The 24,564-nt window shown below is 53.1% G+C and overlaps 1 protein-coding gene across 2 annotated transcripts in view; it reads right to left on the bottom strand.

The window, feature by feature from the left end:
- Positions 1-24,564, bottom strand: part of NEURL1B (neuralized E3 ubiquitin protein ligase 1B) — a gene marked incomplete at its 5' end in the record, with an annotated part of 117,338 nt that overhangs the window by 58,500 nt on the left and 34,274 nt on the right. Inside the window, one exon of one of the 2 annotated variants that reach the window (XM_084536135.1) lies at positions 12,926-13,012. The exons of the other annotated variant lie outside the window; for it this stretch is intronic. Coding sequence (XP_084392261.1) covers positions 12,926-13,012 — 87 coding nt within the window. The remainder of the gene's footprint in view (positions 1-12,925; positions 13,013-24,564) is intronic. 2 annotated transcript variants of the gene reach the window in all.

Raw genomic sequence — 24,564 nt, 5'->3', positions numbered from 1 at the left:
TCATGGCACTGATGTGCGTTGTCAGGAGAGGCTCTACCAGGTGACAGAACAGTGGGCACGTCACGTCCTCCCCTGTGCTTTTTTTTTCCCTTCCCTTCTCCCCAGAACCTTCACACCATTTCTTGTGAATAGCCTTACCCCTCCTGAGCAGCGCTCTCAGCTGTCACCAGCGCCACGTGCTTCTGCCGTAGCTGGATCCCTTACACACCCCTCACCACTCTCCCCAGGTCTGCCACAGTTATTAAAGCCTCATCGCAAGCTGCTTTGCATTTAATCCCATCTGTCATCAGATCCTGTTTAAACGCCAAGACTTACCACTTTGATGCAACTGCTTCCTCAGACGCGACAGCTTTCTTCAAGCTGAGCTCAAAGCGCCCTGCAAGAAAAGCCGAGCTCCCCCGAGCCCCTTTCTCTGTGTGATAGCTGATGCACAGAGAAACAGGGCAGCCCAAGCTAAACGCACACAAGAGACCTGGCTGAGATATCCCAGCCTGGACTTGTAACTGCTCATCTCGCTGCCTGCAGGACAGAAGAGCACCTCTCAGTTTCCAGACTGAGGACACAGGCAGGCTAACAGCACGTACAAGCTGGAAACCCCACAGGTCGAGGTCGGATGCATGCAGCAGCGAGAAGTCATCCTTTTTAAGGTCACATTAGCCTGGTCAAGCACTCCCATATCACCAGAGAGCCTGAAGCCCCCTATTTCCAGCCCACAACACAGGCTGCAGCAACTAAGCCACCTGGGACCCGCATCCTTGGGTAGCTGCTGAAGGAGCTAGCAGGGCATTCTTGTGTAAGAGAGGATGCAAACAGAAAATTGGGCGACGGCGCTTGTTATTATTCATTAAAGGTACTGGAGCTGCCTTATGTGCTAAATGTTCTTACCCTGATGATCTTACCAGCTAATTAAGGAAGATTGATGAAGGATGATAGCAGTAATGTGTCGGTACTTCCAAACTGCAAATGGAAAATTGAGGCAGAGCGAGCGTACGTCTACATTACCTACACAAAACACAGGGAGGATGAAATCCTGTACGAACGCCAGCCCCATTCCTCCAGATCAAAACACTCCTTCCTCTCTTTGAAACTGTGCTAGCATGACACATCGGCAAAGTTCTCCTTGCCAAAGTAATTACCTGCTCTGCGATGCAGGCCAACAGATTTGGAGTCCAGGATTAGTGATCAGAGAAACTGGTATCTGGTAAGCCCTAAAGCTGGGAAAGCTTTGCCAGAAATGCAGCAGAAGTTGTCCCCACAGAAACGCTGGCCTGGGGCCACTTCTGGAACTGAACTTGAATCAAGCCTTCTGGAAGGGCTTATTTATACTTCCCTGGGATGATGACACCAAGTACTGGGATACCACGAGAGAGCTGGTTCTCATGGAGATTTCCATCCTCCATTTAGGTAGCTCTTTGAAAGATGCCCAGCTCTGTACCTTTTGGGTTTTCTCCAGCAATCAGCAGAAGAAATAGGGATAGCTCAAGTTATGGCTCCCAGTACTCCATCCAGATGAAAGTGTCCCAGCTGGGCACCCAAAAGACCAAGTCAGAACCTGCAAATCATCCCTACAGCCAAGGAAAGGAGCTGAGGTTCAAACTTTACTGCTCAGTCCCTACCCTCCTTATGTTCATATATTAATTACTAGGCATACTCAAAATGCCAGGCACGTGTTAAATACTCCTGTGACAAAATCCCTGGCATCCCTACCACTGGCCATAAATCTTGTGAACAAATTCCTTGCGATTTAGCTCCTACTTCCAGTCAGACTGGAATTCCCACAGGACACTGTCTGTCAGGAGTTTGACATCAGAAATTACAGATGGTTATGAAAATGGAAACAACTTCACGAAAAGCCAACCTAGTTTATTTTGTTTTCTACTCAGACTTCTCAAGAGATTCAGGTCAAGGCTGATTCATCGGTCTGGGCTGGTTCCTGTTTTATCCCAATCTGCTTGTCCTCAGCATGGCAAAAGGGCTGGATCCTACTTTCACTGACTTCAAAAGAAGGACTATCAAGCCCAATTGTCACATTAAAAACCACAAACCACGTTACATCGCTGGATTCTGCTTCATCAAGCCACGTCCCAAACGAGACTCCATCCAGACCCAACGATGTTTGGACAAGCAGAATCACAGCTTGATGTTTAACCAAACTATTTGATGGTTCGACAGCAAAGCTCCTCTAATTGCGAGCAACGCGGGGCTGCCAAGATTTAAACAAAAGAGCACTGTGAGCAGCCCATCGAACGCGGAGGTCGGACAGGGCATAACCTGCTCCTCGCCGTGCAGCCTCCCCACGGCAGCATCCAGCACACGGGGCTGCTCCCCGCGGGGGGAAGGACCCTCTCGGGGACAAAAGGGGGGGACAAGGCGGCATCAGAGCAGGGTGAGGACTTGGTGTTGTGGCTGTGGAGCAGTTTTGCCCAGCTTAATGCTGAAAGACAGGCAGAAAGGCGACCAGCTGGCAAGCACGTGTAGGTGGGGAGTCACGTTGTCCGTGTGTGCCAAAGGGGCAGAGAATAACACGCATTCCTGTCTCTCAGCGGAGAAGGGGAAGTTCCCAGAAACTTGCCTTATCTTTCTGTTCTTAACCCTTTTCTGGCATCTTCACCAGGCTGGGTATTGGTAGAGGAGACACTCTGCAAAAAAGCAAGTCAGAAGTCAGCCCTCCCGAGCCTGGCTGCGAGCTGGCCCCTTTTGTCTCTCCAGCACCAGAAGGGCAAGAGCCGAAATGTTTTTTTCCCAGAATTAGCGTTGCTTAAAGAGAAATGGGATACAAATGTAAATAAATCACAAGAGCTTTCAGAGCAGGGTCCTTGCCTTGGCCAGAAGCTGCCTGCCTCTCCATCACCCCACGAACGTGCCCCTGGCCTGTCCCCAGCTCAAGCAGTGATCGCACGCATCACCAAGACCAATACAGTGTTGCAGAGGGTGGAAGGACGCCGACAAATATTTCTGAAACCAAAGCACGGTGCGTTGGCTCTACGCTTTGTCTGATCCAGCACAAGCACTGTTAAATGGAAGGTGTTAAACTGTGCCCAACGGTGGAAGAAAGCCCGTTTGGGAAGGTGCATCCAGCCCCCCGGTCACAGCTCCTGTCTGTAGATGTCTCATAAAGGTCTGATTTAGTGTGCCTGTGTCTGAGAAGTCATTCTGGATCCCATTTGTCACCATGCTTACTCCTTTGTCCCCCAGGGCAGCTTTTATCCCACGAGCACAGCTCTCGCTGACCTGCCTCTGAGCAGGGGCAGGACTTGATGGTCCCCAGAGCTCCCTGCCAGCCTCGGCCTCTCTCTGCTGCTGTGAATCATCTCCAGGTGCTAGCTTGCATCATTCCCGAGGAACTAAACCCCTCAAGTCTGAGGTAAGTGTCTAAAGCCCATTTAAAATCCCCAGGGCAAGAAAGAGGCTTTCAGAGCAAGAGACTTCACTTGGATTTTAAAGGAAGATTTTTTTCTGGGAAGCAAAAACTCCTCTCTCTGCTTTCCTCACCATCACTCCCAGGTCACGGCTGTGGGATAATTCTGTGACGAGGGCTTCCCACGAGGGGCTGCAGGGAGGGTGCAGGAGTGTGCAGATCTCTTCCTTCTCTTCCTCATCTCTTTAAACCATTTTTGCCTTCTCCTGCCCCAGCTCCTCAGCCGTACCGCGGCGCCGACATGGAAACATCGGGTAGGGCATGAATCGGGTAGGACAGGACTTCCAAATCCAGGTGCCTAAACTCCTGGGCTGCTTTTCAGAGGTGATGAGCAGCCAGGACCGCTCACACAGGCTGAAGCTGAGCAGCAGCACTGGCAGGACGGAGGGGAAACTGCACCCGGCAGCGCAGGGCAATCTGTGCAGGAGCCAGACTGGCTTTCGGGGGCTAGATCAGTATCTGGGTTAATCCCGGCTTCTTTTTTCAAATTGAATGGAAGTTTCCAGCATTTGTCATTACAGTTTGGAAAATGTAAACCGATCCCTTGGTTGGTTTCTTCCAAAAAGCTTGGAAGACTTCAGCTTCCTGCACATAGCTACCGAGGCTGGGAGGGACAGGAAGATGGGGATGGCAGATTGGGGCAGCGTTACGACGTTAACGCATACAAAACCCCTTTTTATCTCTAGACCCAAAGGAAGTTTACAACAGCCTTTTCCTCCACTGAGGATGGAAAACCTGGCAGTGCGTTGAGGAGGGGACCCACTCGCCTGTGGGCACTGCCCAAAGCCTCACCAGAGCCAGCGAAGGAGCCAAGAAGGGGACTGACAAACCAGACAGACGTGGGCTCAGAAACTATAACAGAGAAAGCTGGAAATGATGGAAAATAGAAGCAGAAAGATGCATAGATCAGTTGAATAGTGCCCTCCCTTCCCATCCAGCAGCACAACAAAAGCCGTGGGCAGCCCAGCGCGGTTGGGCAGAGGAACAGGCAGGGTCTGGCGTGGTCGTCCTTGTCGGGGCGAGCTCAGCAAGAGGAGAAAAGCAAGGTAGCGAGGAGGTACAATTCTCTCCAGGTTCACACGTAGCAACAGTGCAAGTTTCTATAGCAACGCCAGGATTATTTTTAGCATTAGTCATATTTTAACAGCAACAACCCAACGTGGAGCTGGGGTGGAGGGCTGCGTTTCGCCCCCCTCCGCTGCTTCTTCCTTTCCTCCTGGAGATGCAAAAGTGCAGGCAGGGAACAGTGGAAGTGCATGTACGTGACCTGCCCATGCCTACAAATATAGCTGAGAGGAGAGGGCATCAGGCAGAAAACTCCCTTTTCCCCCCCGTTAAGGCTCCTTTGCTGCTGACCCTTCGGTGGTGCTCGGCACCCTGGTGAGGTGCTGGCCCTGGTGCCAGCATGGTTGGACACCCAGAACACAAAAGACATTTTTGGGGCACTCTCCCAGATCCCTTCAGTCCCCATCTGTGCTAAGAACAGAGCATCTTCCCCAGGACTGGGACCACGGAAAGGACACAGCCCAAGTTTGCTGCCTTGGAGAGCACGGGGAGGTGACCACCGGGACGGAGCACGACTTGCAGCTTGTATTTTTGGTCCTGCACAAATACAGGAGGCCGAGCAGATAGAGCTTTCTGGCTCTCCCAACAAGCAAGCATCCTCCAGGATGCCAATCCCCGTGGCTGTCACCGGGCAACCGATTCCTCAGGCAAGTTTGGAAATTCTCTTTCTTGTTCTACAAAGCCCGGTGCAGCACAAACAACAGCCTTGCTTCACAGCCACCGGAGCCAGCGACAAACAGAGAAGATCCATGGCAGCCTTGGCCAAGCAAAAGCAGGAATGCAAATTATAACATCCCCTAAGTATCTGTTATCCACCCACACAGTCACAGACAGTTCCTCTTGCCACTCAGAACAACCCAAATCATTAGCAATAAAAATATGTGCCGTGATAATTAATAATTTCCCTTGCACGCGGTTTCTTTCATGCAAAGAAAACCCAACGGTGCTCCACGACTCGTGGCATCACTGCACAGCGAGCAGCGAGCAGGGGCTCAGCCACACACATGTACCCCTGGAAGTAAAGTGAACGCTCAAATCTCCAGCTCTGGGAAGGGGGCAGGAGTAGCCCTGCTGGGATAAGACCAGGAAGAGCCCTCAACCCGCAATTTGCTCGAGAAACCTCCCCGCAAGCAGGGTGCCACTAAGAAGGGATGGGAGAAGAGGTGAGGGGGCTGACAAAATGGATTTCAGCCCTGTGAGGGACCACAAGAATCGGCCCAGAGTGTGCCGTTGCCACCAGGCTGCTGAGACTCCACTTAAGCCAACGGGAGCAGTGAGCAAACCCCAAAGCATCCCATCACTTCCAGACGCCTGCTCATGCAAAACCTGCCTGGGCTACTGTCGAGGCAAAGGAAGGGCCTCAACATACCTTGCATTTATCCCAGAGGTGTTTTATTGCACTGTGACTTCCAAGACGATGCGAGTCTGCACTGCACTCGGGGCTGGGAGCAGGTCGGGTGCTTCCCAGGCTGCCTCTTACCAGTGAATAAAGTCCTTTATGAACAGCTGCTAAAGCAACAGCTGTGCCTCAGGCTTCCCATCCTCCTCACTCACTGCTTGTAGCTCCTGCTCCATGGCTCACGGATCCACAGGCCTAGCCACAGAGTAAAAACAGTAAATCGCCTCCTGTACAGCAGCTTATACAGCTAGCAGGATGCACTGAAGGGAATCTCTCTGCTGGCAGTATTTAAGACACACAAAACTAACCCAGGTATTAAACAACCATCAGGGGAGCCAGATCCCGATCGCATCCGTGGAAAGCAACCTTCGCTTGTCTCTGATCTGCTCCAGCTCACTGCTGCTCGCTCCTGAGCCCGTGCTGAAGGAGGGGCACCGGAGCTCTGCTCGGAAGAGCAGGGAATCACTTCTGAAAACGACCTCGTGGGCCAGCTGGAACCAAGCTTTTCATCTTTATTTTCCCTCCTGAATACCACAATTGCTGTGCCATCTCCATCACCGCACCCAAACGGCCACCCTACAGGACAGCAGAATGGGACCGCCACACACTGCCCCCAGCACCACCGAGCAGGGCTGGCCCTGGCACCTCCTCCGGAGCAGCGCGATGCCCAGGAGGACGGGAGCAGGCAGGACTTTTTTGCCCACCAGCTTACGCAGCCTGTGGATCCCCCGCATATTCTGGAACAGGCAGCGAGTACAAATGCCCTTGGGGAAAGGCCAAGTTTGTGCTGCGAGTTAATTGCCCGTATCCACGGCATCCAAAAAACCACAGAAGCTCCTTAGAGACGAGCCTGCTGCCTTGTGAAATCACGGATGCTGTTTTATCACTTCAGCGAGTACTCAGTGTCCCCCCAAAAAAAAAAGAGGGGAGGTTGATTAAAACAATTTGCTCTTCAGCCTTCGTCCATCTGCTAAAACCCCGCCGATCTTTCCCCGGGAACGCTTCAGCACAGAGCCAAGCCGCCGGGAGCAGAGACGAAAGGGAAAAGCTCGGCTAATTGGGCTGCCCCTGCCATAAGGGAGCTGTGTGAGCAGGGAGGGACGGGAAGGACGCGGGGCTGGCTGCCAGGAGGGCTGTCGGCCCTGCAGGTGAGCTCAGATCGGTGCCTGGGAGCGCAGTCAGGACAGGCAGCTCGCTCTGCTCCTCCACCAGCTTCCACGCCGCTCTCACAGCACTTGGCCCCGCGCAGTGCTCGGTGCAGGTGCTGTCCTGCAGCTCTTTTCCGAGGGTGACAAGGAGAAGCAGAAGGGTTGGTGATGCCCCAGCTGAGCGGCAGCCAGCGGAGCTGCTGCTGTCACTGCACCAACGCCTCAGCCTCTGCCACCTCTGGATTTGGCGTCCTTCCCCCTCCCGGCTCGTACCAGGGTGATATCATCTGATTTCTGGCTCCATTTCCACATCTACCTGACACTAAGTTATGTAAAACCCCATGAGTAAGAACCCAGAGAAGCTAAGGATGCTCTGCAAGGCAGGGATCACGACCGATCCCATGCCTTTTGGCATCACTCCTTGCCCCAGCTCTTGGCTGCTGGTCCCAAATCCCAGCGGAGCTGGAGGCAGACCACACCTCATTTTTAGCGAGTGCTCCAGCTGGAAACCACTGGAGAAAGACCAGGCCTGCTGGCTTTTACCTTTTACTTTCCTTGGTTTCCCCAGGTCACTAGGGTTGTGCATTTTCTCCCTGTTAGCCTGGGGCAGACAGGGGCTGCAGGACAAGGCTCCAAAAGCGTGCTGCAGGGCGCTGTGCCTCACTAACGACCCCAGACTAATGTCATAAAGACAGGGCTCGCTCCCCACCTGGCAGCTGAGGCTCATGGCACTGATTCTGGGTTTATAGCAATGGCAAGAGGGAAACTCCTCGTGGCCAAGGATATCCAGGGGGGAATGCAGGAGAGCAACAAAAACCATTCTTGATAGGGCTGGGAGCAAGAGAGTGCAGCTCGCTCCCAGTCACAGAGACATCACTTCGGAGGGGTTGGAAGACACTTGCAAGGTTCCAGCAGAGCTGTCAGCTCAGGGAGATGATGATGAATCAGTGCGAGTTTGCAGCAGGATTATTCCTATAAGTTGTGCAGATATCTGGGAAAATGGACACTCTAGATGCTGGAATGGACTGCTGCTTGTGGAAAGGACCTGAAGGTACCCTAGCATCTGCTTTGGCTGCTGTGGAGCTCAGCAAGCACGTTAACCAAGGAAATTAATTGTTATTGATCTGTATTCAGTCCTCTGTTGTTTCACACACACTTAGCTTAAGGAGCTTCCTCAGGAGCCTGACAAAATAAAAGCTATTTTCCAAGAAGAAAATCCACCTCCTGCTCACACCAGGATGACCAAGGGAGGAGACGCCACGGGTTGCAATGCGCCTGGGCCATCCCGCCTCTACCTCTCAGCTCCCCAAACCCAGCCTCAGCTCCCACTCTCCTGTCCTCCCAGAGAGCAGAGGGCACAAAAAGCAAGCAGCAGCCTGCGTCTCCGGAGGGATCCGCTCTCCCACGCGGCATTTCCACGGGGAAGCCACGGCGGGCTGATGAAGAGCAGCGTGCCTGGCCTGCCCTCAGCTGCTGTGCGTTTCGTTCTCCCCAAGGAAATGGAGAATTTTCCTAATTAAGCATTAAAGTGATTCAATTATGAGGAATGCTCTCTTGTCGAGTTAAAACCCATCTCAGACGAGAGCGCAGCAAGGCTGTGGACAATTCTGGAGAGGTTTTGCTGACTGGTAGATCAGGAAGTATCACGGCTCAGAAATGGGAATTTTTTTCCCTTAGGAAAAGTGCTGAATCGCAGCCTCTGCAAGTGTAGAAGACAATGGAAAAAAAAACAAGAGAAAACGAGACAAACAGGAAAAAAAAAGACACAGGCAGCTTCTTGAGCAGAAGCATACCAAGTCCTTTGGGCCGCCGGCTGCCCCAGTGCCTCCCAGTCTGCCGTGGACAAGCAGAGGCTGGGATTTGTGCAATTAAACAGGACAGCTTTTGCCAATGCAGTCCTCACCCCCAGTCTCAAAACCCTTGATGAAACTTGCTAATTGGCACGTCACTGCTCTGACTGACAGCTCTCAGGTCAGCATAGCCCCGTGTCAGCTCTGCGAGGCAGCTAAGCGCAAAGCGTCCCACATCCCCTGAAAGGCACATCATTATTTTTGTCTCCAAAACAAGCAGCCCCCTTCTTCTCCACGGCGGCAGCAGCCCTGGGTGTCTGTGGGGCTCAGTCCTGCCCCAGGAGGGGCTGCGGGTCCCAGCCGGGGCCAGGCTGTGAGCACCTCGTCCCCAAGGTTCAGCTAGAGGTGGCTGTGTGCCTGGTGGCACCAGGGGGACAGCCCTGTAGCTGCTTTCCCAAGCAGGACTCAGCCCGGGTTCTCTCCTCCCCAGCCTCACCAAAGGAGGAGGAACAGAGCAAAGCCTCCCAGGGGTGCTCCCGGTGCTGCCTAACTGCCTTTCCCTGCAGGAACAGCGTGTGAGAGCGGGGTGGGAGCCAAGGCTGCACTGACAACCCAGGGAACGCATGCACCATTTGTAATGTCCAGTCCGGACTCTGTTTTGGGAGGGAAAAAAAAATACACAGACATCGTCTAGACAAATGTAGCCACCTTCCAGGCCCTCCTTCCCTACTCCATTTGCCTTCACGCTCTCCAGCTGGCCTGTCCAACTTCCCCTCCTCGTCTGCTGCTCTGCATCAGCCCTGTCCCCATTTGTCAAGGGCTGGGGGGACTCCTTGAAGCCAGCACACCGCGCGCTCGCAGGGACAGCTGCAGAGCAGCGAGCCAGCACTGCAACTGCAGCTCACGGAGCTGTCTGAGCTAGCTGTACACCGACTGGAGACGGTACTGATAGCAGCAGAGCTGTGGCAGGTTGGAGCTCAGTCCGAAGTCTGGCCAAGAAGCTGAAAAATGCTTCTGCAGGCGGCGTGCCGTGAGCTGTGGGCTACTGCTGCTGTACCTCCAGCAGCACAGCTACATAGAAGCCCCCACTACGTGCACCTCTGCTTCAGTGTCTGATCCAGGCTCTGCAGAATACAAAAAGGCATTGAATCATCTTCATAAAGGGGCTGAAGGCTGGGTGAGAGCAGAGGGTGACGATGAACAACTTGGCCTTCGCGGTCAGCTCCAGCCAGGAGCTGGCACCACGACAGATCCCCTTCCCCAGCTCGTCCTCCCCCGTCCCAGCAAAGCTCACACCCTGGGACACCGGCGCTGACCGAGCAGAGCACGGAGAGCTGTGCACCAAGCCGATGGCTGGAGGTGACCTTCCACAACCCAGCCAGTTTGTGCCCTACTTACATTAATCCCTGGAAATCCTGGACCGTAACCTCAGGACCTGCCGGCAGCACACTGCTAAAATTAAAGCAAACCTTTTCCAGGGAGGTTTGCAGACCTCAGGCGTGTGTTTTTCTCCTCAGAAGCTTTGCAGTTTAACTGTTTCCAGCCCAGAAAGGTGATCTGTGGATGGACAGGCATGGGCTGGCCCTGTGGCACCATCCATACCAGCTGGTTGAACCCCACGAGCTGAAGGCCCCGGCAGTGCCACCTGCAAACGGAGATGATGCCCCTCACCTCCACAAAGCATCTCTTGCACCCCACCTGGAAGCGTGATGAAATATTTAGGATTATTACCCTGAAATACAATTACCATTGAACAAGTTAACGACAGGAGAGACTGAGGCTGTCACCTGGCAATAAGCAGCGATGATTTCGGATACATTATCTCATCCACTTCCCTTTCTGTCCACCCCCAACCTCTCAGCTAGCTGCTCCCAATTAGGGTTTTTGCGTCCCTTCAGCCAGAACAGAGACCATTTTCCTGCCCAGCTGACCTTCAGGCCCTGTCCACCCCCACGGGGCAGCAGATGCCATGTTCTCGGGAAGGAAGGGACATCCTCAAAGGGACGAGCTGCATCAGACCGGCAGTCAGACCAGCCACAATTTGGCCCAGGTTCAGCTGACCTCAATTCTGCCTCGCGTGGTCCGTGGGAAGACCCACAGCTTTCAGCAGCATCTGCCAATGGGAAGCATCAGATGGAGACAAAGGTGGAAATTAGGCCGTCTGAATCTGGGCCAGAGCTCGTTGTTCTTGAGATCCCATCCCCTGCTGCCGTCCTGTCCCTGCTGCTGGGACGGGAGGCCACCAGCCCGGCCGCTTGCCATCAGTGCCACCCCTGCGTGCAGGCAGCACGTCCCCCTCCTCTCCCTGCAGGTCACAGAAGCCAGGAGAGTTCCCAGACCTGGGACTCCAGCTGAAAAACAGAGGCTACAATTCGCAAGCGAACCATTTCCCCATTCATTACTCAACCGTTTCAAGCAGCGCACGCTACTTTTCCTACCACTTTGCCACTTTTCAATCATTTGCAGTAAAGCAAATCAATCATTTACGTGACTTACAATTTGGTTCAACCTACACAAAGCTAAAAAAGACGAGGGCTCTCCTTGAGCGGGGACAGTGCATTACTCGAGTGAGGCTGACAAGAACAGGATCTCTTTGGCTCATCTCCTGCCACTCACTGACAGCGATTTAGAACGGGCTGTTTGACAGTAATTTCCTCTTCCCATTCTTACGCTGCCTGACTGCAACACTACCAGTGCAGAACCCAAATCGTTAAAAAATAGACAATCAAACATCTGAGCGAGGTGCCTCCCATTTTGCCATCTGATATTTTGAGTGATTTTTGACTAAAAGCAGTGAAGACCACAGGCTCCAAGGCATGCTTGCAGAAACGGGTCTCGAGGATCTTCCTCCCTCTTCCCAAGGATGCTGCAAACACACTGCAAGGCCATGCCGTGCCTCCTGCTCCTTCTGGTACCTGCAGCACCACGAAGCTGTGTGGATGGGGATGCACAGCCCGTTTTGGGGCAGCTACCAACCTGCCCAGAGCACACTGCCCCGGTCGTGGTTACACACTTGGGGCTGATTTTTGGAGCCCGCCACATATTCTGCATTTCCTTGCTACAAAGCCTTCCTGGCGCTCTGCTGTTCTCCAGCTCTCACCCCTTGCAATCCTTCACCCAGGCACCAAGCCACCCTGCTGCCGAGCTGCCAGAGGATTGACTTCTACACGTCTCCTCCCTGGAAGAGCCCCAATATCCGTGTCAGTCATGATCATACTCAAATTCCACATCAGGCAGCTTCCCTCATCTGCCTGGAAATATTATTTTAGCCTGCTGCCACAAAGAGACAGATTGGTATCAATTTTAGATCAAGCTATTTAAAATACCCTGGTCTCCTTTTTAAATCTTTCTTTCCTGTCTGACTAACTGCAGGCAACACATACACCCTCAAGATGCCTGAACTTTCGGTGCAGAACACGGGTATAAAACCCACTTCCTCTCCTGATGGCACTTCCAAAAATGAAGGACTCTGCATAAAAACTTAGCCCTTGAGCTGAAACGTTTCCACAGGGAGAAGAATCTCAACAGGGGACAGAAATGGCTAGGATGACCAGAAAGACCATAACAAAGTGGGAGAGTAAAGCCTGCAAGAGGCCAGCAGGCTGTGGGACACTGCTGAAGGAGGGCAGGCACTGTTCGAATGCAGATGAGGTGAAGCGTGAGCAGAACCTGAGAAGCTGGTCTGGCACAGAGGAGAGATGTGAGCAAGAAATCCCCTCCTTGCATGCCAGAAGTCCTCTTCATCTCAATATGTGCCTGTGTAGCCCAACACGTCCTTGGTTACTTACAGATACTAACGACCACGTGCTCCTCACTGGAAGCAGAGCCCTTCAACAGGACACAAGAGCCCTTAGCATATCTTTTACGATGCACCCGGGGCTGAAAACCCCTTCACCCCACACCGAGCAGCCTCACCAGGCATCCCTCTACCTTGTAACTGCAGAGCTTGTCAGATTAAACCTCTCCCTCTTCAAAAACCCACCTACTGCATTTCCCCTTGGAGACCTGCATGTCTGCCACCCTGCCGTGTGGCTGCGGTGCCACCTCCTCGGGGCTGCCCCGGGGGGGACACCACAGCCCCACCGCGCCGCTGGCACCGCCGTACCTGCACAGCGCAGGGGCACGAGGGCGAGGACGGGGACCCTCCTGCTGGCCGTCGCGTCTCGTCTGCTGCCTGCTGCCACGGGATTCCCTGGAGGACCGGAGAGAATTGGTGGGGATGAGATGAGTAAAACCACGGGGAAGAGAAAGTGCTCGTACCACACACACACAGCACATTCCCAGGCTCCCTTCCCACTCTGCAAAGCAGGGCACCGGGGTCGGTGCCTCTTCTCTTTCCCATCACATTCGACATGAAGCCAGCTGTAGGGTTCAGCCCCAACTCTTGTGTTAGCTGGAGGAAAACGCAGCTGATTTATGGGAGCGCAGCATTGCTTCTAGGCCAAACAGCCGGAGCCTCAGCACGGAAATGCCTCGTAAAGCATCAGCCCGGCTTGCTCGCTGCCCTTCTGTTTACGCGGGCAGGAGGCTCTTCCTCTGCGCTCTGCTCTGCTTGGCAGCATCTTGGGAATGCTAAGCCAGGCAAACTGCCTCTAAGGCATGGGAAATGGGCTGCAAACATAAATAGCTTGTGCGTCTTCACCCGCTGCTCACGCGGCGCTCCGTGGCACAAACACAGCGAGGGGAGGCACAGCACATCGCCGGCTCCTCCGCAGGCCCCAGGTGAAAGCTGGCTGCTCCAGGTGAAAGCTGACAGCAGCGACCACGGGCTGAGGGTGGCAGAGCCCCCTGACCTCAGCTAACGCAGCCGTACACACACGGCTTTGCTGGTAAGACCAAACGGGCTGGCTTCACTTCCCAGGAAGTTTTACGCACTCGATGCACGCAATTTCCATCACGGCATGGGAGTGTGGAGATCCTAAATACCTGGGGTGTCCGTGTGTCTGCGCTGCCTCCCGAGGCACCCAGGCATGGGGGCGAGGCCATTTATTTTGCTTGGACACCCTGAGTAACAGAGGACTGCCCATGCCTTCCTCCTCATTATCACCTCGTACACACACAGCCGTGATATTTCACGTGTCTCCTGTGCCGTCTTCTCAGGCCCATTGAGCCAAGGAGACCTCAGAGTAGACTGCGAGTGAAGGATTTACCAAAGGACAATTTGTCTGCAGTGAGAGCCCCTAACCTTAGGAGATTACCCTGAGCTTCAGGCTGAGGGGCCCGGGGTTTGTCCAAGAGTGATGGTGAGGAGGAGCTGGAAGATGAACAGAAGAGAAGACAGACAGCAGGTAGAGGTCAGATGCCACAGAAGCAGAGCCATGGCAGGGCAGAAGCAACAAACTTCCTCAAACCATTACAAAAATAAATAAATAGCCACTTCTGCCTCTTCTCCTGGTGCCATCCACAGCTCCTTGCACCCAGGCCATATTTCTCAATCCCTTGCCTGGCACTGGGTGTTGCTCGTTCAATTCCTCGCAGCTCTTTCATCAAAACATTCCTCACAAACCCCCTTTTCCCACTCAGGAGGCACCCAGAAAACACACGGGGGAAAGCAGCAAAACCAAATCTAAACAAAAAACGGGGCACTGCAAGCTGAACTTGGGATCACTGACACTTCGCTGTTAGTCTTTGCAGCCTCCACCCTTTCAGCTCAAAGTTTCCATTTAAGCTGCAAACTCTTTGGGGCAACAACCTCCTCTTTATTCTGCCTGTGACGCGTTTATTGGGAAGTGGTTAATATCTGAAGTGGACAGGAACAGAGGCTTCTTGGAGTACACGAGAGCCCAACATCTCCTCGTCTCGTACTCCACGGGCAAGCCGGGGAATGGTTGCATGTCAAACGCCGAGAGCAAGATCTTGAGCCGAGCAACCAGCTCACTCGGGGCATGGCAGCTCGCACACACCATCTGGAGCAAATCATAACAGCGTGGGGCTGGGAAGTGCCAACTGGCACAAGCTCAGCCCCGGCCCTGAAAGCCACGAGCGCTGCTCTGTCGGTGAAGACCAGGAGATGGGGGAACTCCCTTGGACTGAGCCGGACGCATTTGGCAAACGGAGCTGCTGCGACAAGGAGCCGGCGGGGCCGTCCACGTGCTCAGCTCCGTAAGAAATTCTCACAACCCTCCCTGGGACAAGCAGTCCCAGCGCCGTGCCTGTGACAGGCTCACGAGGCAAAAGAAGCAGGATTTGGGCACACAGCATAGATTCCCAGCTATCCCAGTAACCGCAGCATCTCCAGAGTGGCAGCACTGGGAGACTCTGCCCGGGGAAGGGAAGGGACCTTTCCATCCCAGCCCGATGCTGAGATCCCGGGGCTGTCACCACCGGGGATCTGGCAGTAAACAAGCTAGCGTGCGAGGCTTGCGTGGCTGCAGCCAAGCGTGAAGACCCCTGAAGGCACATGCATGCTCTTTGTAGGGTGCTTAATGCGTAGGGCTCGTTTGTGGAAGGTCAGCTGTGGAACACAGCAAATTAAGGCGGCTGAAGAGAGCGCCGAAAAGTTTTGCTGCTCTCAGCAAAAGCTCGTCTAATAGACACGGCTCTGCTTTCCACTAACGAGCATCCTTCCCAACCCACACGTGGCCAGCACTAAACCTCAGCTGCTCCATCAGCCTGCCCTAGCACCCGCGGGCCCGTGAGCTCTCCCCAAAAGCTCCGCAAAGCGCTCTCGGACCAGCCTTCTGCTAGCAAGTTCATCATTTTCTGCTCCCAGAGCAGCTTCATTTTCAGGTGCCACTCAAATCTGTGCAGCGTTTGCACTGTAAATGTCACGTACGTCTGTCTCTCTACCACCACAGCCTCCCCCTTCTCTCCCTGAGCAAACGGAGCCCTGGCCCTGCTGATGCGCAGCAGCTTTGGCCACCTCGTTCCTCTCCCTCCATCCCCTCCTGGGTTCCCTCTGACACAGCACAGCAGCCACCCGTCCTCCCACCCACGGGCCCGTAGCAGCTCTCGCTTCTGATCCGTGCTGCTCTCTGCCATCACTTTTCCCCCATCCCTTTTCCCCGGCGCTTGGACCAAACAGCTCGGCGCTGACCTGTACCATTTTTTGGTTTTTCCTTCCTAGGAGGGCTGGCAGTCTTGTCGCACTGACCCACCCCACGCAGCTATTTCTGTCGGGCAGAAGCAAGCTCTCCAGGAAACAGACGCTATTTTCCCTTGCGGTCTCAAAATTGATGGGAGCTCCATTTCTTCCTGGGCGATATCAACTTTATGAGCTATTTACACAACCTCCTGGCTGTCTTAGCTGGAAAATACGCAGAAGAGAGAAAAATCAAATATTTAAGTAGCAAAAAAAAAAGTCTCCGGCCCGCAGTAAAGCTGCTTTTCCCACCGCAGAGCCACGCTGGCTCTGCCCCGTGCGCTGCGAAGGGTGAGCAGGCAGCGGCAAGTGCAGCGTGGACCCATTCCAGATCTCAGCATGACAAATGATGCCCTCAGCGTGGGGGCCAGAAGACAATGGTGACCTTGTGACACACTGGATCCTAACCAACTTTGATAGGACAATAGAAAAATTCATAAATAGAAAACGCAGAATTGCTGGAAAAAGGCAATTTGTGAGAAAATGTCAGGGGACTCTGAGTGATTTGACCCAAAAGAGAGGAAATTGGTATTGAGAGACGCTTAAGAAAGACCCGGCTGAAGAAGATTGCCCCGGTCTTTTGATACAGCTCCAGCCTCAGCTGAGGCTGGAAAAGCCAAAGCCTGCAGGCAAACTACTCCAAAATTTCATTTTAAGGAAAAACAAAACATAAGCATCCTTATTCCCTTGTCAGCTCTTACACAAGCTCTTAGTTTCCCCAGAGGAGCTACAAGCTTGGTGCTGATGTCATTTTGCCTACAAAGCCAAGATCACAAAAAGTGGATTTGAATCTATCAAGTGGATTTGGATCTATTCAAGGGAAAAAAATAGCATTTGGGAACTTCTGTAAAACTCCAAACCCAAATACATCCCACACACAGAATATTTTCAGCATTTGACTTCTGGTACTCAGAGAAAAATCTCATGCCCGGTTAACATCGGGATGTTCCCAGGTAGAGCAAAGCACACAACTCCATAGGGGGAAAAAAAAAAAAAAAAAAAAAAGAAAGAAAAAGAAAAAAAAAAAGGGCTATAAATTTATCCTGCACATTAGGTGAAATTTGCCCAACTCTTCAGGTTCAATTTAACAGCCAGGAAAATCTCAACCCCCCCAGACCAAATGCATTAAAGTATTTATCCCTGCCATGGCAACAAAGGAAAAGCTGTGAAACACCTCCAGTCTGAGGCACAGCCACTAGCTGAAGCCAAGCACCAGCTGGGATGAGCTCAGACATTTTGAGTGAGGGAAATAAGGTGCCGTGCGTGGCTCATCGAGGTGCTCCAGGGCTGGGGAGTTAAACACACGCTGCAATACACCTCGTGTTCGCCTCTGCGTTAGATCACGAGCCCATAACTCTTGATCTATGGCCTTGTATTCAATTTGCTCGGTTAATTTTGTAGCTTAAAAGGCGATTGAATACCTTGGGGAAAGCAAACTGCACAGACAAAGATAATCTCATCAGATCCTCTGCCCGCTGGCTGCAGTGGAAGCGCTCGCACAGCCAGCCCAGCTGGTCCCAGCACAAAGCGAGCTCACGGCGGGGTAACCAAACCAAACGGCCCTGCTGTGTGAAAGCAGACCTCGAAACCTTTGCTCTTCGTTCACATCCACCTCATCCTCTTGCTGAGCATCATCCTCCTAGAGGGAGCTCCGAAATACAGGGACAGAGCTGTAAGATCTGACACAGACTTGTGTGCGCCTCGGGCACCGTGCACCTCCAAGCTGAGACTCCCGCAGGCTGCTTGGGGTGCGCAGGCTCCAGCACCCGTCCAGATGTGCCCTCGTGTCCCCTCCTGCACCCATCCAGATGTGCCCTCGTGTCCCCTCCTGCACCCATCCAGATGTGCCCTCGTGTCCCCTCCTGCACCCGCCCAGACGCCTGGCACGGATGTGTCCTTGTGTCCCCAGCAGCCTGGACCCAGCCAGGGAGCGATGCAGGACCCTGGGCCAGCATCAGCCAGAGCCAGGCACCCACACCTCAGCAAACCCAAACCTTCCCCACATCCATCCTCAGCTCTTGAGCAGCAAGAAACCAACCCCAGCTCTCACGAGTCCACTTTACCTAGCCTCCGCTCCTCCTCGGGAAATGCTGGGCATATTTCCCAACTAAATAAACTTGAACCCTTTGCACAAGGGAAAGAAAAAGAGGCAGCTCCCACTGGGCTTGGGGTGAATTCTTGGCAGGGGTTGTATTTCTCATCGCCAGTGCAGCCACAACTCGTGTTTCCTTTAGTGAGTTATCTTTGCAGCCAGGAAGTGTCATCTGGACAGTGTCAGGCTCTTGGCTGATTCTGCCTAAATGTTAACAAACCCCTGCTGCTGCCTTTATTTCCCCTCCTCGGGGATACTTGGAATTTTTATTTTTCTTCATAACCACCGAAGAATACATATTTCACAGAGTCCTGTGATCTTCTGGAAGGACCAACAGGGAAAGCAAATCACACGGGGTCTCGAGGTTATCTGCTTAGCCTAAAAAAAGACACGCCACGAAACACAAAGCCAGAGGTTGCACAAGAGATTTGCGAGGCCTAAGGGGATGAGAGACTCGTTTACCAAATGGATTTCACGGAGAAATCCCACAGGAGAAAACAGCTCTAACGGGATGGAAATAGGTTTGCACAAACGGTGCGAAGGTCTCGCTACGAATGGATATTTACACGGGGTGCAAGGAGGGAGACGAGGAGAGGCTTAGTGGTAGAAGTAAATCTCATGGCTGAGCTGTCATGAGAAAGCGAAAAACTTGCTGTCCTGATGGCCACGAGGGCAGAGGCTTCACCCCTCTTCTCAGCGTGGGGAGGGACCCAGGGGAGCGGGATGGAAACGCTCCCAGTGCTGCGCTCGCCCTGGCAGCGCCGCGGCTCCCCGGGGGCTGGCAGCAGGAGCAGCTGTGCTCGCAAGCTCCAGGCGATGCCACTAATGAGGGATGTGCCAACTGCCTCCGCTGTCAGCCTCAGCGCAGCTCCTTCGGAGCAAGGGACCGAGCGTTCACACCCACAGCCCGCTCTGCTGCGATTTCTTTGCCACCCGGCAGGACCGGAGGTGCTAAATCAGGAGGTCGCACAAAGGCAGAGGAGCCAAACTTCTTCTTTGAGTTGAGAAAAAAATCACTCTGGTGCTACTCACATCAGGTCCTAGCCCTTGCCACAAGCGTCTGCGAGAAGCTTTCGTCTCCCCCACAGGAGCTGTCAGTTAGCCAAACGATTCTCATCAGCCTCCTCTGAGCTCTTCCCGCCTGGATACCGAGGTGCAGCGGTGGAGGAAGGCAGCCGGCTCCCCTCCTGTGCCACGCAGAGGGTGACCCTCCAAATAAAATGACCCTCAGGATACAAAGTGCCCAAAGACCAAAAGGTCTCTTTTCCTTCAATCTTTTCTACTCTCTCCTCATGCTTTAAAATGGGGCCATGCAAACCAGGAACGCTTTGCGCTGGCTCCTGCAGACAGGAGAGAGAACCAAGGAGAGTACCAGCTCCTAATGAATTCTCATTTCAGAGTGACCCAGTCTTTTTCCCATTATTTCCTCCTGCTTGCTGGACTGAAAAACGTGAACTGTTAATTTGGCCCAGATGCAGAGCTTCACTTGTCCCTGAGCAAAAACTCAAGGAACTTTGGTGAAGGCAAGCAAAGTCTCAGACTCACAGACCAGCTGGAGAAGCTCCTCTTTCAGCTCCCAACACAGCTCACCTGAGGGACGGTCCCATACACACCAATGTTTTGTACCAGCTGGAACTCTTTATGGGATCTTTCATGGGATCCGCTCCCATGGGATCCTCGTCAAAGTCACTTTTACTCTTGGCACAAAGGAAAATCCTTTGGGCAAAAAAAACCCAACAAACTGTTAAAATGCATTGTCCTCCATGTCATGGGAACGTCCTCGAGCCTCTGGATGAGAGGGGAACATCACTCAGTCCAACGCTTGGTTTCTTTTGGTTTTAGTCCAGCTGTCCCAAACAAAAACATTTCTAAAATGTCAAGAAATGTCCATTGTCAGATCCGATCTGTGAAAAGTTTAGTCATACTCAAAGCACTTTTTTTTTCCAGTGAAAAATGACTCAACAGGGGCAAAATATCTATTTTTAAGTCAAGTTCATCTTCTCCACAAGAAATACTCAGTTCCAAACAGGACCTAGGAGGGCAGGTAGTTGCTATGCAACTCCTGACAGAGGATGGCAAGTCAGAAGGGCATTTTCACTGAGTTAAGATCTTTATAAAAAGTCTAACCAACCCCATAAAGTGTTATTTTCACTGTTTCATGTTCTCTTCAATAATTACATAAATCTGGCAAATGAACCCAAATAATGAAAGGAGAGCGTTTCTTGGAGCAGATGAGCCAGGATGTTTAACGAGGGAAATTCTGTCTTCATGGAGAAATATCTATATTTTCGCAAGATAAGAACCGAGCCTTTCTAAAGGAAAAAACACCGAGCAGCCAAGAGGATTTGTGCCAAGTTGGAGCCCTTTGCAAACCCTCACGGGGCAGTCGGCACCGCTCACTCCGTCGGCAGCCTCGTGGCCGCCTCACCCTAAAATCACATCCCTCTTGCACTCAGGTTGCTGAGGGAACTGTGGGGGGGTCACTGTGAGTTGTGCCTGTGACCGACAGGGGTATCGGGGAGTTTGCACTGCCCCAGCCTGCCGGCAGCTTCCCAGCTCCGTGGGACCCAGGCTCGCAGAGCCTCGGGGCGAGGTTGGAGCGGGGCGCTGCGTGCTGCACCTCCACCTGGCAAACCCTCGGGGAGCACGCAAAGACACACGGAGAGCTGCTGATGAAAAGCAGAGGTAACTCCACAGGATTTGGGAAAGAGATGAGGAATGTGTTCAAAATAAAATTAAAAAAAAAAAAAAGCCAAGCGTGGGTGGTGAGATAGCAGCGAGGAGCAGCTCTCCAAGGGCTGAGGGTCAGCCACTGGTACACGAGCAGCCCCCAGATTCACTCCAACCCCACAGACAACACTTACGGACCCACCTGGGGCCATCTCCTTCCAGACCCTGCTCTGACCCTCAGCTGCCATGGAGGTAGGTCAAGTTTTGTCAGAGCAAAGCTCTTTTATCTCAGGGTCAAAACTATATTTATTCGTTCCTGGGCATTTCTGGAGTATCTCTATGCCAAGCTCTTAACTTGAATTGCCGTTCTTATTGCCTTCCATGAATCAAGGATATCTATTCTCTGTCATTTCAGCAGGCAGGCACAATGTGGCAGCTGCAGACATGACAGTTACTAGAAGGAATTCAGACTGATTTTGGGACAGGCTGACCCAGATTATTCATATCCTGAAGCAACACAACCCCCCTCAGGAAACACTGTCAGGGAAGGAGCAAATAGTGCTAGCTCCAGCATTTTAGCTCTACGAGAAGCGTACCCACACCGATCCTAACGAATAAATCAACCACTGATGGGCACTGAGAGAGCTGTTAGCGCGATTCAGCGCGGCTCAAAATATCCAGGAACTTTTGGTGCCGTCGCTTCAGGGATCCTGTGACGGTGCCACTTCTGCAGGTAGAGAGCAGAGGCTCGGAGCCAGGTCAGAGAGGAGGAGCTGCTCACCTGATGCTCAGCACGGCTCCGACACAGGCTGCGCTGGGAAAGGAGAGGGGAGATGAGGAGGAACCAGCCAACAACACCGACTCGTGCTCTATTCCTATGAAGCCATCACGATGGAGCAGATCAAAGGGCTGGCCAGGTCCCACCCCAGCCAGTTGTTGTTGTTGTTCCCTGGCTCCGAACAATGCGAGCCGTTTGCCAGCTTCCTTCCCCGGCACAAAGAAAGGCAAGAAGGTCCCCACGAGGGTCCCCTGGCACCAGCCGCGCTGTCTGGCCAGCTGCAGGACACCTCACTGTGCCTGCCCTGGTGTTTTCCCCACTGTGCCTACACAGGGACACTCGTGCTGGCCAAAACCAGCAGCTGTATCCTAAGTGATGACAGAAACCCCGATGGAATGGAAGTGCCCATCACGGGCAGGAATAGAGGAGACACGAGGCTGGGCTCCCAGCACCACCCTGACGGCACAAAGGGAAAGCAGAGGGCACCTCCCAGCCTGGCCCACCTGGGATCACTGGGATTTTGCTTTATCTGATGCTGAACAATGAGCCCAAGTGGCCTCTCCTGTTGCTTGGCTGAAGGTGACTAACCTTTTGTGCCAGGCGGGAGCCGCCCTCTGCTCCAAAGCCTGCCATAAACAAGCTTTTAGTCCAAGTACACGCTGCCCCTGCCCTTACCCAACTTGGAAATAATCGGTCAGGAGTGGGGAGATGGAGACACGAGCCTTTCCTTTTGTCCAGTGGTTTCCCAGAGGTTCCCAGCAGAATGAGCAGCCCAGCATCACCACCGGTGCTGCTGCTCTCCGCGGTCTCTAGGAGGTGAAGTTTTGGGAGTGCCGGGGCTGGAGGGCACGGGAGAGCTCTCCAGTGCAGAACCCAGAAGCCAACCCACAGATCTGTGCATCAGCATCAACGCTTGGGGCAGCAAAGGAAACCACCACGTACGATGAAGGCAGGTAGGCTTATTTTCAAGTTTGAAATAAATCGTGCTGGGCTGGAAGGTGGGAACCACAGCCACGTACCCAGGAAACCACATCCAGCAGGGAGTGGCCGTGGGGCGAGAAGGGAGGCCCTAACAAGCAGCCTTATTTCTGCTCGGCAAACCGTGCCATCCCCACGCTGCCATTCCCACAAACTGCAGGATGTCAGCACGGGGGAGTTGCATGTTTTTTTTTTATTCCTGCGAGGTTCTCAGAGGAGAAAGAGAGGGCAAGGAGAAGACACAGCCCAGCCTCGAATGCTGCTCTGCTGGCTGCTCCCCGATGGGTTCCCAAAGCTCCCAACAGGATGCTGTTGTGCATTATCAGCAAGGCACAACTTTCCATGTACATTAATGAGAAACACTGCTGTGCTACCAATTTGTCTGGCTCGGTCTTGGCAGTATTTCGAGGTTGGAAATCCCACAGTTCACATAACCGGTCTATTCACCCCGCTGCTTAATCTGTCTTCACTTGAGGAGATGAACTCCATGTATAAACACGCGGCGCTGTACATAAACAGCCCCCAGGCCCACGGACAGCAAGCATTAAGCATCGCCCCGCATGTATACGTGCACCGTATATGTGTGTGTGTGGGAAAGGGGCGGCTATTTGCTTGTTTATTGTAGTGCTCTGAATTGTAAACGCCAAGTTATCCGCAGCCCAGGCTGGGCTCCAAGCTCGGAGATAAACCCTGACCGGCGAGGGGCTGCCGGGGGGAGACGCGCAGGCGACAGGAGCCTCCGCTGTTTGTTGTGGTTGGCAGGTCGGAGCGAGGCGGCTGCTTTCTAAAACAAAATTAAGGGGAAGAAAAGAGAAGATAAAGTACAACACACCGCTAAAATCCAGAGATCTGTCCCGATTTCTGCAGCAGGAGATTAAGAGAGGAGCACGAACTGCAGGAGGCCGCTGGCGGGGCCCCGGCTGCCTGCCCCACCGGGGAGCCCTCCGGAGAGCTCGCAGCCCCGCGCACGGGGCTCAAGCTGTTTCTTATAAAGAAATGACAAGAGGGAAGATCATGTTTTCCTGCTCAGCACTTGCAGAAGTTGCCAACTGAAATGAAAACGAGTCCCCTCGACTCCTTGAGGTTTTTCTCAAGGTTGGTGGTTTCGTTGTTTTCACAGCGCTAACGCTCGCTGCTCTCCAAAATGGCAGGAACCAGCAATAAAGGGGAGAAAAAAATAAAAGCTACTGGCGGAGAGGGCAAGTCAGGGAGGGAAATCCCATGTGCATCACAGATCCAAATCTCTTAAGTGACAATAAACGTGACTAGCTGCAAAACCCCACTGGGCTGTGGCAGAAGGCTGCCCCGGGGAGGGAGGCAGGCCTGGCGGTGCAGGGTGTGCAGAGACGTGAATTCTGGAGCCAAGGAGGGATCCCCGGCCTCTGAGACACGAAGTGATATGAGCAAATGTGGGGCTCGAGGCCCCGGTGGTCCCCACCATGCTGAGCTCCTGCTGCTTCCCCTCCTGCTCCTGCTCAAAGCAGACACGCTCGCAGGCAGGGGTTCCCGAGCTGCTCCCCCCTCCAGGCTCACCCACATCTCATTTTTCCCTGAATAAAGACTGAGAGGGGAAACAAAAGGAATGAGAAAGTCCAAATTTGGCAATTCCAAGCGCTCCGTACTTCAGAGGAGGAGTTAGTGCAGGCAGCATGCACCCTACGGACAGCACCTTTCCCAGAAAAACAGCTCACAGAAAACGCTGGTGTCCCCCTGGCTGCTGTTCCGGGGACAGAAAGGAACAAAACAAGATGGAAATAAATTTTTTTTTTTAAAAAAGTGGTGCCTGGCCAAGCAAGCAAAGGTTTTAATTCAGGTGCTGAGGGGAGCAGCATTCTCCCTTCAGAATTTGAGCTGTCTTACAGCTTACCGCCCCAGATTTAAAAGGTATTTCTTACGCTCTTCTGCAGTCAGGAGGCTACAAAGAAGCTCCAGAAAGGCCCCACTCACTGTCGCGGTACAAGTGCACGTGGTTTCCCTTGATCTAGGAACAGGGTAGTTCTCCAGCTGCTTTACGAAGCACGGTTTAATGGCCTGGTGGGCTGGGAATTTCAGAAACCGCCCGTGTCTGTCTGCTTTTGCACAGCACCCGACAAGGCACTGGACCGGTGCTCGTTTGTCACTTTTAGAGTTGCTGTCTCAACACAA

Source organism: Aythya ferina, assembly GCF_964211825.1.
Source record: "Aythya ferina genome assembly, chromosome: 14".
Lineage (NCBI taxonomy): Eukaryota > Metazoa > Chordata > Aves > Anseriformes > Anatidae > Aythya > Aythya ferina.
Note: the sequence above shows the minus strand (reverse complement) of the source record. Positions and strands in the feature narration are given on the sequence as shown.